Genomic DNA, 13830 nt, shown 5'->3' with positions numbered 1-13830 from the left:
TTGTCACTCTGCAACAGATATTTTTTCAAACAGTTGTCACTCTGCAACAGATATTTTTTCAAACAGTTGTCACTCTGCAACAGATATTTTTTCAAACAGTTGTCACTCTGCAACAGCTATTTTTTCAAACAGTTGTCACTCTGCAACAGATATTTTTTCAAACAGTTGTCACTCTGCAACAGATATTTTTTCAAACAGTTGTCACTCTGCAACAGATATTTTTTCAAACAGTTGTCACTCTGCAACAGATATTTTTTCAAACAGTTGTCACTCTGCAACAGATATTTTTTCAAACAGTTGTCACTCTGCAACAGATATTTTTTCAAACAGTTGTCACTCTGCAACAGATATTTTTTCAAACAGTTGTCACTCTGCAACAGATATTTTTTCAAACAGTTGTCACTCTGCAACAGATATTTTTTCAAACAGTTGTCACTCTGCAACAGATATTTTTTCAAACAGTTGTCACTCTGCAACAGATATTTTTTCAAACAGTTGTCACTCTGCAACAGATATTTTTTCAAACAGTTGTCACTCTGCAACAGATATTTTTTCAAACAGTTGTCACTCTTGTCACTCTGCAACACATATTTTTTCAAACAGTTGTCACTCTGCAACACATATTTTTTCAAACAGTTGTCACTCTGCAACACATATTTTTTCAAACAGTTGTCACTCTGCAACAGATATTTTTTCAAACAGTTGTCACTCTGCAACAGATATTTTTTCAAACAGTTGTCACTCTGCAACAGATATTTTTTCAAACAGTTGTCACACATATTCCTCTCCAACACTCATTTTTATTTTACCCTCTTCAGAAAAATATTCCTCTTCACCCATTATGTATGACAACCCTCTTCCACAGTTATTCCTCCTAAACAGTTATTCCTCATATCCCTCGTTCAAACAGTTATCCCTCCTTGTTCAAACAGTTATTCCCCTCCGTACGACAACTCTCTTCAAACAGTTATTCCCCTCCGTACGACAACTCTCTTCAAACAGTTATTCCCCTCTGTACGACAACCCTAGTTCAAACATTTATTCCTCTTTTGTACGATAACCAACCCTTTCTAAAAGGACAAACTAATTTTGTCCAAAAGAAAAGACCTAAAAAAAACAAATAAATTTAAGTAGATCCTTGGTTCCAAACAGTAAACTAATTCTTACAGAGTGAAAAGACTTTTAAAGAAAACAAAAGAAAAAACTGAAAATAGATAAATTTAAGTAAATATTTCCTCAGATATCTCAACAAACCCTTTTTAAAGGGTGAACTAATTTCTGCCCAAAGAAAAACATTTAAGAGAACAGATAAATTTGAGAGAAAACATATAAATTTAAGCAAATCCTTTTTTAAGATATCTCAACAAACTCTTTTTGAACAACAAATTAATTTATGCAGAGAGAAAAGACATTTAAGAGAAAACATATAAATTTAAGCTCATCATTCTTCACATATCTCAAACAACCATTTTTAAGAGAAAACATATAAATTTAAGCTGATCATTCTTCACATATCTCAAACAACCATTTTCATACAACAAACTAATTCATACAAAATTATAAGATCTTTCAGAGAAAACAGATAAATTTCCGTTGATCTCAACTAACTTTTCTCAAACAGCAAACTAATTCCTGACAAAAGAAAAGACTTAGAAAATAGATAACCATTTTCAAACAACAAACTATGTCCTGCTCAAAGAAAATAATTTAAAGAAAGCAGCTAAGTTTAGACAGATCCTTCTTTCAAATATCTCAACCAACCCTTTTTAAACAACAAACTAATTTCTGTCCAAACAAAAGAACTTTTAAGAAAAAACAATTTAGTTTAAGCACATCATTCCTTCAAATATCTCAACAAACCATTTTCAAACAACAAACTAATTTGTGCACAAAGAAAATAACTTTTAATTTTAGAGGAAACAGAAAGAAAAGACCATCCAATTTAAGAAGAAACAAATAATTTAATTGAGAGAGATAAAAAAATCATATTTTACATCTTTCCTTATTTTATTGAATGATATTAATTTAGGCAAATATATATATATTATGTTCTCCAGTATATTATGAAAGTATCTCATAAAGTGTAGGGAGCGAGGTATAATCGTTAGATATATTTATATTTTTTAAAAAAATATTAAACCTAAATTGAAAAATTAAAATTTTTATTAAATAAAATTGAATAATTCACCTCTAAAGTTGAAATAAATTATTAGACTATTTATAAATATAAACTTAGCTTTTTTCGGCCAATCTATAATTACTTAAACTAATTATACATCACTTTTAATATTCATTTCAGAAATTATAAATACTATAGATTGATTTGGGAAAGAAAACAAAAAACACAGAGAATATTTATGTCGAGATATTTCTTTATCCTCAATAATTATACTACAAAATAACTTATCTTTACAATCATTTTGATTTAATTGATAACATCACGTTCATGAACCTGAGGTTAAATTGGAACGGGTGAGCAAATTTAAGCTTATACAAAATAAAATTAGTAAATTCAACTTAGGCCAACTAAGCAAGTGACCTTAACTTTGAAGTTAAATAATTGAATGATTTATAATGGTGCATGTCTAGTAGCCGTGCATGCACCATTTTATTTATGTTATGTGATTATGTCCTATGTAATGTCATATGATGCTATGATGTGTATACATCTGATGTCTATTACGCCATGTTGTAAATGAAAATGAAATACTATGGACGTCATGTGTTATGTATTGACATGTAAAGCTATGTGATGGTTGGCATGTATACATGATGCGTATATGTACTCTATCATAAATGAAAAAAAAAATAATGATGTTAATGTTATGCTATAAATAAAAATTACAGAGACCTCATACATATGTATGTCCTGTGTATCGGGATAATTTCACACAACACCCTTAGTACGTGTACGACACGCTTGGACATTAATGGGTGGCCAAAAATAAGGAAGACGAGTGTCTAGAGTTTATAAGTGGGCCCACCTTCAATAATTTTAGAAGATTGGGAATGATTGATGTTTACATCTCAAAACCTTTGTTTTATTTTCCAAAAGTTATAATAATGTCCACGTGGATATTTCGTTTTCTTTTTCTTATAGAGATTTTTATATAAATATCCATTGGTTACATATTTTTTAAAAATAAAAATTCTAAAGAAATATTTTTATGCGATTGTCAATTTGGTTAGATATTTTTTAATGTCTGGTCTCATAAGCCCTCGTGTTTCGTTGATTCTATAAAATTGTTATTAAAAATACAAAGATTCTCGTAAAAAGAGAGATCTATGAGTACGAAATAATTTAAGCGAAATAAGTGGAGGTTTCGTTATCTATATAAAATGGCATCAGAGTCATGGCCTAAATCTAGTTATGAGTCGTGCCTTCGACTCGTGAAGATAAATGGGCCTAGGGTTGATTGTTATATTATGGGCCACAGAATGGGCTTCTTAGTGATATCAGGCCCAACTATTACATTTACACGTGGCTTTTCTTTTTTGTTTGATTTTAATTAAAATAATTGACACTCACAGTTTTGACTGCCTAAAGAAGCTTCTATCTTTGACTAAATAGCTTAACAAACAGTCAACGACGACTCTTTGACTACTTCTTCTATTTCATGACGTGGACTTCCACTATACTATATCACCTTTTTTACGAAGCTCTTGGGTCAAAATTTATAAAAAAAAAAAAAAAAAAACATTTTGAATCAATTAACAAAATCCACAAAAATAAAAAAAAACAACCTAAAAAAGTATTAAAAAAAAGAAAAGTCAAAGTCAACTCCATTAAGCTCCCTCTTCGCCCCTTTCCCTGCCCAAAACTTTTGACTTTTTTTCAACCCTTTTTTCTTTATTCATTTAATTACACAAAACCCACTTGAATTTTGATTATAAAAACCATCTTTAAAACACGTTGTAAAAATTAAAACTTTCCTTTTCCTCCTCTGTTTCTGGGTGTCTCTGTGTATATATATATATAGATTTAATTGTGCCTAAAGTACCAGAGCTTTGTTCCTATCTGTCAATGGCGGATCATGTGAAGAAAGGGCCGTGGACGGCGGACGAAGATTCCTTGCTTTCCCATTACGTTATTCTTCACGGCGAGGGCCACTGGAACTCCGTCGCTCATTCCACCGGTGAGGATTTTATTTCTAAGTTTTTCTTTTTCTTATAGTCTCGAGTGTCGAGGATTGTTGGGAGAGAGTCTTACATTAACTAATTTAGAGAATAATCATGGATCCATAAACAAGGAATACTATCTTCATTAATACGAGGTTTTTTGGAAAAATTCAAAACAAATTTCAAAAGTTTATGCTCAAAGCGGACAATATCTTCGTGATTTGTTACTTGGAGAACTATAATTAATTCTCGGTTTTGTTTTGTTTTAATTTAATTTAATTTAATTTACAGGGTTGAAGAGAACCGGGAAAAGCTGTCGCCTGAGGTGGCTGAATTATCTCCGCCCCAATGTCCGCCGTGGAAATATTACTCTTCAAGAACAGCTCCTCATTCTTCAACTTCACTCCCGTTGGGGCAATCGGTCAGTTTTTCTCCTTTTAATTCATATATATATATATATATAATTATGGGATTAAATGTATTGATGAGATTCTTTCTTGGGTTGGGATTGTTAATTTAGGTGGTCGAAAATAGCTCGATTTCTACCCGGAAGAACCGACAACGAGATAAAAAATTACTGGAGAACCCGAGTTCAAAAGCAAGCCAAACAGGTCAAGTGCGATGTTAATAGTCAGCGTTTTCATGACACAATGAGATTGGTTTGGATCCCCCGCCTGGTCGAGCGAATTGCAGCCACCTCTGGCCAATCTTTGCCGGCGTGCACCGAGACCTCCACGTCAACTCCTATAATTTCAGAATCTACATTGGATGACAATAGTGTCAATGTCGACGTGTCTGCATCGTGTTCAGACACATCAAATTGGGGAGACGGGTTTGAGGCAGGTTGGTGGGAAGGAGACGAAGTTGAGTCATCATTTGAGAGCTTGTGGACTGAGGAAAACATTCGTTTCTTACAACAACAGCTGTTTGATTAGATTACAATTAGAGACTCGAATTAAACTAAAAAGAAAAAGAAAATTAATGTATAAAACGCTCTAATCGCTTTATAAAATAGATATTTATATAACTCGAGCATTAATTTCGAGTATAATACACTCTAATCTTAACTTCTTGTATTTGTTATACAATAAAAAAAATATTATTTTAAGAACATGTTTGAAAGATAAAAAAAACATGTGGCTAAATTAATAAAAATATCTCTAAACTAATAAACATATACTAATTTACGTCATTTAATTTATTTTCTCAAATACACGCATATTAATTTTCCTGTAGCATTTTTTTTTTCATATTTATATGCTACAAGAAACTGTATATTTAACCATAGTTAGGTAGGACATTATACACACAAAACATTGCCAAACCCCAAACAAGTTGTTCTTATGGTTTACTTTCGTCTTAAGGTCTAATCTTGAACGAGTCGAGTCTCGAGCCAGCTAGCGTGAGTGAATAAATGTAAGTCTTATATTCTCTCCAAGTGAAAGGCCTATAAATACACGGTTGATCTGAGGTAACCATCTCTGGTAGAGGAGAAATCCATGTATCTAAAGACGGTGATGCAAAAAGAGTCATCGACATTCTCGACCTTGGCCCTATGTTCGCGGTTGCCCTATGCTTCAAACTCCCAAACCTTCCATTGGTAAAAACCTTCGTATTTCCAATAATCAAATTACAATAATTATTTGAATGAAATTGATGATAAAAGAAGAAATTATATATATACCTGAAATAAATCACCAATCATGACGTAGTAGGCAGTGGGGTCAGGAGGGACAGGGACCCACAACCCATCATCCAATAGGATTTGGAGGCCAGCAATGTCGTTGGATCTTAAGATGGCGAAGATCTGAGGGTCAGAATGCTCGCCAAATCCAAGCTTATTGGAGGGCGAGGGATGGATGAAGTCGGGCAATGGACGGTAGTGATTGATTCTAAGAAGTGAGTCACTTTGAGAATCTAAGATCATACGGCTGAAAATGGAGTTGTCTGATATCCCTAACCCCTCAGCCATTAGATCAAGGAGCTCACAGGCCACATTTTTGGTAGCTTGTATGTAATCATTTAAAGCACAGCTGCATTAATTAAAAAAAAAAAAAAATTGGATTTTTATTTGATTAAATATATTATTTACTTGTAAATTTATGATCATTCTCTAAATTGGGGACGTGGGAGCATTTAAAACTTATAAAATCTAAAAAAAAACCTGAATTTGGATGGATTTTGGGAGATGGAGAAGGCCAGTTGAGAAATCAAGGAAGGTTGAGATGAGAGGAGAAGATATTCAATCTCTCCGATGTCGCCATGGTGGCCGATATTATTGATGCCGTAGCCGAAGCGAGTGGTATTGCCAGTGTCGACGAGAGAACTTTTAGGGCTGGCGGCGAGCTTTTGGGCGGTGGGCTTGGCAAAGAAGGCCATAGCTTCTTCTTCAGCTCTTGAAATGCGATCCTGAGGGATGCCATGGTTGATGAGCTTAAAGATGCCATACTTTTCACTGGCCTCGACGAGCAGCTTCGAGAGGGCTTGCCGGTTGCTGGTGCCACCGGAGAGATCGATGGTGGGGATCCTTGCAGCGGCGGCAGTGGTGGCGGTGTCGGCGGCCGAGGGCTTGGAGCTTGTGGTTAGGGAGGAATTGGGTGATGCTACCACCATTGTTATGTTTGGTTTTGAAGAGATGAAAATGAGAGGGAAGATTGTGTGTTGGGGTTTCAAAGTTGAATTATGTGTATTTATAGTGTTAAAAGAGATAGAGAGTATGGAGATTATTTTATTTTATTTTATTTTTTTGGATTAAATTTGTCCATTTTGGTCAAATGTATTAATTTATGAAATCTTTAGGAGAGAGAGAGAGAGCTTTGACTTTTAATATTTCCATCATGCTTTTGAATTTATATTTTGATTTATGATTTTTATTTTTTTTTATTTTAGCCATCCTACTTTGACACGTTCACACCGGGTCGGGGAACCAGGGCGAGGACAGTTCCCATCCTGTCTCCATTTAGTAACTACGGAATAATTTCTCTGCTTCTTCCACTTTTTCTTTGAAACGAACCTTCTATATTTCGTTTGAAATGAGTCTCGCAAATTAAATAGATATTTTTAATTAGACTGACATGTTATTTCTTTTTTATATTTCACGAAAAATAAAATAATAATATTAAAAATGTTTAAATTAATAAATAAGAAATATAAATTTAAATAACCTAATTAATTTTTTCATTAACCATTTAACAAAAAGATATTTATATATATACAAAGTTTTTGAAACGTAACACTCCATCTATTATTTATAGTTTTTAAAAAATTTCTTAATTATAAAGTACTTTTTAAGAAAATAACAATAAATACTAAGATGATTTTTTTAGTCAAAGTTTGGAGATATCATAATATTTTTTACTTTTAAACCCAATAAAAACCTATATTTATTATCCTCTTAATTACACTAATTTATGCGTTCATTTCGACATTTTTTGTTCACACATTTTTTCCTCGAAAAAAATTTGTCTTTTACACCGCAACAATAAATTTGTTATTGGGCGCCTTCCATATTGGCTCCAGTTTAGATACATGTGAGACCGAGGACAAAACATGTTGGAAAGATTCGTGTTGGTCTGTGGACCTTTACTTTTTTCCTAATCTCGAACCAGTTAGGAAAAAATATGAACTAACCATTCTGTCGATCAATTTTAATCCTAACATTTGACTTATTTCTCTCGATCTAATTTTACTCGCAATAATTACTAAATCTTAATTAATTGTTAAATAAAAGATATTTGCATATGCAATAAATATGTTAAATTTCTATCCAGTAATTCACCAAAAAAAAAAAATCAACAAAAAGATTAGAACGAGATGGATATAAGCAACCAAGGACATTAATTATTTAATACATAATTTTAATTTTAGGTTTATGGATGACCTATCTAAAATTTGACCACGGCAACTCTTTGAGTCGTATATAGGATTCATCGTGTTATCTTATGAAATATTTAAATCTTGACACAAAAAAAACTGATCCTAAGATAATTCGTATCTAACTTCACGTGCCAAAATAGTTTCATATTCTAAGGATTTTTTTTATAGATAAATATTAAATCGAGTAAAACTGAAAGCTCGAGGAATAAGATAAAGTCTAAATGCTTAATATAGGGCGTGAGAATTGATACCTCTAATCTTTTTTTTCTCGGAATATATGTTTTAATCAATTGAACAATACTCAAGTTTTCTAATATTTTAATTTATATCTTTTAATGAAATCATGTACGAGAAAAATTAACTAAAAGACAAGTCAACTAATCTTACAAAACAATTATTTAATCCTACAACGTTTAGTTGTAAATTTTTTATTGGCCATCGATCTTGTTCTTAATGACTGCCTGCCATCTTCCTTGTCCCCGTCCTTTGGCTTGACTTATAAACTTTCAACGTCATCCTGTCTTTCTTTCTATCTTGTTCTTTGAATGCTTTCCCCGAATCGGGGTCTTAGCTACTCGCTTTCGAACGATCTTCCGCCGCCTTCTGGCCATAGACTTTGTCTTAAGGGCTGGGTTGTTGTTGCTACCCCGGTAGGTAGTCCTTGTTGGAGAGTCATAGCTTATCTCAATTGAGAGTCTTGCGTTACGTCTTATCTAGACCGCTGGCAGCCTTAGCTAGGACTTTTAATTGTTTAGATATATTATGAAATTTGAAGTGGTAACGTGGAGAAGAGAATGCTAGAAACTGCGAGCCTCTATAATGGTATGTTATTGTCCACTTTGAGTCTTCTTAACTTTGTTTTTTGTTTTTTGTTTTTTTTTCAAAATGGCTCGTACCAATAAAAATAATAATATTTTAATTTATGATCTTTTTCTTAATTGGTCAATGTGGGACTCCCCCCAACAATCCTCGGCACCCAGAAGAATGGAGGGAAAGCTGATAGCAATTATTTTGTGGTTGTGGAAAGCGCGTTGTTGGCTATTATCCAATACCGCACTTGCTTCTCATTTCTAACCCGAGTTGTTCTTTTTCTTTGTTTTATATTTGGTTCGAGATTCTAACTAGTTCTACATATGTATCTAAAGTAACAACTTCGTTTTTGTAAACTTATATACATAAGGAAAAAAACTAAACCAAACAATTACGAAGCTTGCAATTATAAACTCAAGTCCACTGTCAGTAGATATTATCGTAACGGCCTAGACCACTGCTAGCAGATATTGTCCTCTTTGGATTTTCCCTTTCGGGCTTCTCCTCAAGGCTTTAAAACGCGTCTCGAAAGTTTCCACACCCTTATAAAGGGTGTTTTATTCTCCTCCCCCAACCAATATGGGACATCACAATCCACCCCTTGAGGCCGAGCGTCCTCGTTGGCACTCGTTTCTCTCTCCAATCGATGTGAGATCTCACAACAATCGCGGAAAGATAACAATTTTAATCAAAATCATCACATTTTTAAATATCATTCATAATGTGTGTTTCCATGATGAATAAAAAATTATGATCCAAGAATTAGATTTCTAAAACATAGCTCTAAGATTATCAAAAAGAATTTTAATATATTTGGAAAATTATATATATAGGCATCTAATAACAATAGGTATGAAATTGTGACAGAATTAAAATGGAGCTTCCTCTATGATTTGGGTTTTTTCTTCAAATGTTTAATTTCTATAAATCCTTTTTAACATAAATTAATCAATTCCTTATTTTGATCAAAATTGGATGTGACGTTTTCTTCAAACGCTTCGTCTTTCTGTATTGCACATCTTTAGATTAATAAACTTTATTTGGTAAAAACGTTTCAAAAATCGTAATTATAAGTATAAATGTGGTTTATAATAATGTTTAGATGGTTAATTAATTTGGATATGTTTGGTTAATTGAAGTATTATATTAGTTCATTGAATTTTATAAAAAAAAAAAAAAAATGTTTTCAATGTTCATCACGCAACCTTTATGAATCAATATTCTAATTAAACAAATAGATATATGCTTTTACCCATCCTTTGCTTTGCCAATGCATGCAATTAATGGCCTCATACTCCTTTTCATATTCTATTATTGTAATTATCCTTTTCAATTTGGATACTCATCTGCCATATCCTAAATTACAAATTTTATTCTTATGTATATTTAACACTGGATTAAATAAATTTAATTTAATCAAACAAAAAATTATTTATTAAACATTGTTTAAATATAATCTCACATCAATCTATCGCACGCGTTAAGTCAGTTTATGAAAGAGGGACGATGAATTTTAGTACCAAATCAAAGGAGTATATACCAAAGTACTATATGATGTCTAGAACGTAATAACTTTTAGATATTATAAACAAAAAATACTTTGTAACCAAAATGAAGCCGAAATATATTAAAATTGATTTGTTTCTTAAAAAAGAATATATAAGTATATCAAGCCGAAAGGGATATATCAATTTATACGGTTAGAATGGGCGGCAAATAAGGAAAATGTCATAGGAGAGGTCATTAGAAAAGAATATATCGGTAAATATACTGTTAGAATCGAGGGCAAAAAAGAAAAAAAAAAATTGGACCATTTCTCAATTTGTGCGTGTCATCCTTGCGCACGGACCATGCTAATCTTCTCTGTATCGTTCCAATTTTATCGGATGTCCCCGAAGGGATGATAACTTGGCTCAACCGGTCTTATTTAAACAATAAATTATATGTAAACTAACCGATGTGGTTCAAAAAGGTGCTTTTGAACGACAATTGAATGACAGATCGACACGTACTGATGAGACTGCTTAAATCGACATGTCGAATATGATCTTCTCGGGCGGTACCTTTTATTTTCATTATTTATTTACTATTGTTAAATATTCTTTAAGTCTGCAACTGTAAGAAGGGAAAAAAAAAACGGAGGTAAAACGCAATTTTTGTTAGATTTAATTTTTTTTACTTGTTCTTTTAGCTTTTTAGATTAACATTTTTTGTTTGACTTAAAAAATGTATAGATAATTAATTAATTAAAAAAAAATTATTCGTCATGGGTTACTATATTTTTCAATTTTTAAAATTAAATTAATATTAATAATCCCTTTATAACTTAAAAATATAATCAAGTTGTCTTTTTAAAAAAAGAAAATTATGATTTAACTAATTTTGATAAAAAAAATTAAAATTAAAATTAAAACTTGAAACTAATCCAACTTAAGGTCGTTAATCAATTACTAGATAAATAAATGACTTAAAAAATGTGCATCAACCATAATTACTTACAATGATATAGATTAATTGCAATATGCATTAATTAAATATTCATTATTTTTTATTTTTTAATAAATTAATTCAGCTTACTTTGTAAACATATTTCGAGTAGTGTTGAAAAATTAATTTTTTTTTTAATATTTGCTTAATTGAAACATGATTTTAAAAATAGAAAATAAAATAGTTATAAAATGTGATTTGATAATATTTTTAAAGTTTCAAAAAACAAAAATATACATTTTGAGAATTAAATAATAAAAAAATTAAAATACAAATAATAAAAATAACTTTTAAACAGAACTTAAAAATATATTTCAACTTTATAACTCAAAAATAAAAAATAGAAATTACTCAAAACATTTTTTAATACTAATAATAATAATATATAAAAGACTTGAAAATTTGACTTATTATTAATCGAGTTTATCTCCAGTTTAGTCTTTTTAATATCTAATAATAGTATATGAATTAATAAATTACGGAGTTAAAATTATATTTTCGGTTTTACTATTTTCTCCACAAAATTTTCGCAAGCCAAGCATCTCAATAGGGCTATATTCGTAAATCGCTTACGAAGGGATTTTTAAAAGAGGGGTAAAATTGTAATAAGCTATATTCTTGAAAAATAATTTGGACTTTTACTGGATTTGTCCATCTCAATTCTCATCCTTTGGCATGCCATCAAATCTTTTCGATGTGGGACAAATGGCTGCCGTCGAACGACAACTGATTGAGAATCCGACAGTTACTAGTCTGATCACTAAAAATTTTGTAGCAGATCGACACGTCGGATATCTGTCTCCTCCATAATATGCCTCGGTGTCGGCTCCTTCCGTTTCATTTTAATTCTTTGTGTTTATTATTAATTAATATATATACATATCAAATTTGTCCGTTATTGAAGCTTAACTTGACCTGAATATATTATCATATATTTTTAAGTTTAATTTTTTTTTTTTCGTTCTGCACCAAAAATAGAATTGAGATCGAAAATGTGTATTCTCATTCATATTTATAATCTTTAAATAGAATACAAGCTACCAACTAATACCTACCGATAAAGATTAAGAATAAAATAAAATATACTATAAATTAAATCATAAAGAAAAGAATATTAAGATATAATATTTAAGATATATTTCATAACTAATATATTTTTTAAATATTATATCCCAACGACATTTTATACTTAAAATTTTAAAATACAAAGTATAATTTCGGATATAAGAAAATTCATATTATTCAATTTGTTCTATTATTAAAATAATTATTGTAATAATGCACCTATTTATTGAAAGGTTCATAATTGTTTCATTATAAACTCAAAAGATTTTATAGATTTGTAACGTTAACATTTTCAAAATGGATATCAACTAATTAAGATATACACGATCACAAATTTAATACTTTTAACCAACATCCATTTTTACCAACTCCATTATGTAACAGGTTGGTGGAAAACAAGCAACAATTAGAAAAACATTATTAAATTTGTCAATAATATGTAAGGGTTGGATATTCGTCTCGTGAGTTAGGTCAGTCACGAACCATTTGGTAGGCTTGAATGGTTCGAGTATTATTAGAATGTGGTCCAGCGTCGGGTTTTGGTCGAGCCTAGAATAGGGTTTGCTAAAAGATTTAAAGGGAAATAAATGGTGAACCAAAGCAATGAAGGTGATTCACATGAAAACAAACTCCATAACTATGGATCATGTTCAGCCCAAGTTGGGTTACTAAATTGCATAGAAACAGTTCTTGAATTTACTCCTCTTCAGTTTCTTGCGCAGCCCAAATTAAACTTCAACAAGATCAAATCAATGGCATGGGGGCAATAACAGTGAGTTTATGTACCTACACCATTGCCCTTCTGTTTTCGCCCACTTTTATTGGTTTAATACCAAACCAACCCGTTTTGTCTCGTCAATTCCACCACGCTTCTTACTTCAGAAGTTGCATTATTATCTTAAACTCGCTTCTTCTTTTAGAAGTTGCATTATTATCTTAAACCTTCTATCAATATTTCAAAGCTAACTTTGATGTAGAAATTTTGTTATTGAAGAACGAAAATTAGGACACTAGATTCGGTATTTGATGGTTTTGACATTCCTTGCGACATAGTCACATTATTTACTCCTTGTTTCTAAGACCGAAGATTATTCTCACAGACCAACACTAGTCATTTCAGTATGTTTTGTCCTTGCACAGTTAATCTAGGTCATCTTATTATTGATATATGTAATAACTTTTATTTGTCATTCTTACATTTTAGGTAATTTTTAGTTGAAGAGTAGTTGATGCATTATAGTTTACTTTTATTTATTGCTCATATGCGTAAGGTGTGAGCTTCCGGCCGATTTCTCTGGTGGAGGGAGCGTTGGATGCGTACAATAATGAAAAAGTAGGTAACTTCACACTCACTAATCTTCTCTTTCAACATTTTTACCTCGTGATGCTTTTTTTAGATAAATTTCTTTTTTTTTTATCCTTCAATATCTAAGGTTTGCATTACTTTTTGGTACAATTAGTGGGAGATTCCGT

The 13830-nt window shown here is 31.3% G+C and overlaps 2 protein-coding genes and 1 non-coding gene across 3 annotated transcripts; 1 reads left to right on the top strand and 2 right to left on the bottom strand.

Annotated features, from left to right (window-relative positions):
* Positions 1–4024: 4024 nt before the first annotated feature.
* On the top strand, positions 4025–5054 carry LOC111790754 (transcription factor MYB108-like). The gene is made up of 3 exons (XM_023671786.1): positions 4025–4136; positions 4411–4540; positions 4640–5054. Exons 1-3 carry the CDS (start codon positions 4025–4027, stop codon positions 5052–5054), a joined length of 657 nt encoding a protein of 218 aa, XP_023527554.1.
* A 226-nt stretch (positions 5055–5280) lies between these two features.
* On the bottom strand, positions 5281–6776 carry LOC111791077 (gibberellin 2-beta-dioxygenase 2-like). The gene is made up of 3 exons (XM_023672274.1): positions 6284–6776; positions 5804–6152; positions 5281–5727 (listed from the first exon to the last, which is right to left on the bottom strand). The coding sequence occupies exons 1-3, from the start codon at positions 6730–6732 to the stop codon at positions 5479–5481; spliced, it is 1047 nt and encodes a 348-aa protein (XP_023528042.1). The 5' UTR covers positions 6733–6776; the 3' UTR covers positions 5281–5478.
* A 3828-nt stretch (positions 6777–10604) lies between these two features.
* Positions 10605–10707, bottom strand: LOC111791915. The gene has a single exon (XR_002814704.1). It is a non-coding gene; the product is annotated as a U6 spliceosomal RNA (small nuclear RNA).
* Positions 10708–13830: the final 3123 nt, after the last annotated feature.

The sequence above is a fragment of the Cucurbita pepo genome, chromosome LG03 (genome assembly GCF_002806865.2).
Source record: "Cucurbita pepo subsp. pepo cultivar mu-cu-16 chromosome LG03, ASM280686v2, whole genome shotgun sequence".
Classification (NCBI taxonomy): domain Eukaryota; kingdom Viridiplantae; phylum Streptophyta; class Magnoliopsida; order Cucurbitales; family Cucurbitaceae; genus Cucurbita; species Cucurbita pepo.
Note: the sequence above shows the minus strand (reverse complement) of the source record. Positions and strands in the feature narration are given on the sequence as shown.

Excerpts from the sequence above, each read along its gene's own strand:
- LOC111790754 (XM_023671786.1), top strand. The coding sequence starts at position 4,025 with ATGGCGGATCATGTGAAGAAAGGGCCGTGGACGGCGGACGAAGATTCC. Across the intron at positions 4,137-4,410 it reads CTCCGTCGCTCATTCCACCG|GGTTGAAGAGAACCGGGAAA; the intron begins GTGAGGATTTTA and ends TTTAATTTACAG. Across the intron at positions 4,541-4,639 it reads CACTCCCGTTGGGGCAATCG|GTGGTCGAAAATAGCTCGAT; the intron begins GTCAGTTTTTCT and ends TTGTTAATTTAG.
- LOC111791077 (XM_023672274.1), bottom strand. The coding sequence starts at position 6,732 with ATGGTGGTAGCATCACCCAATTCCTCCCTAACCACAAGCTCCAAGCCC. Across the intron at positions 6,153-6,283 it reads CAAAATCCATCCAAATTCAG|CTGTGCTTTAAATGATTACA; the intron begins GTTTTTTTTTAG and ends TAATTAATGCAG. Across the intron at positions 5,728-5,803 it reads TGATTGGTGATTTATTTCAG|GTTTTTACCAATGGAAGGTT; the intron begins GTATATATATAA and ends GGAAATACGAAG.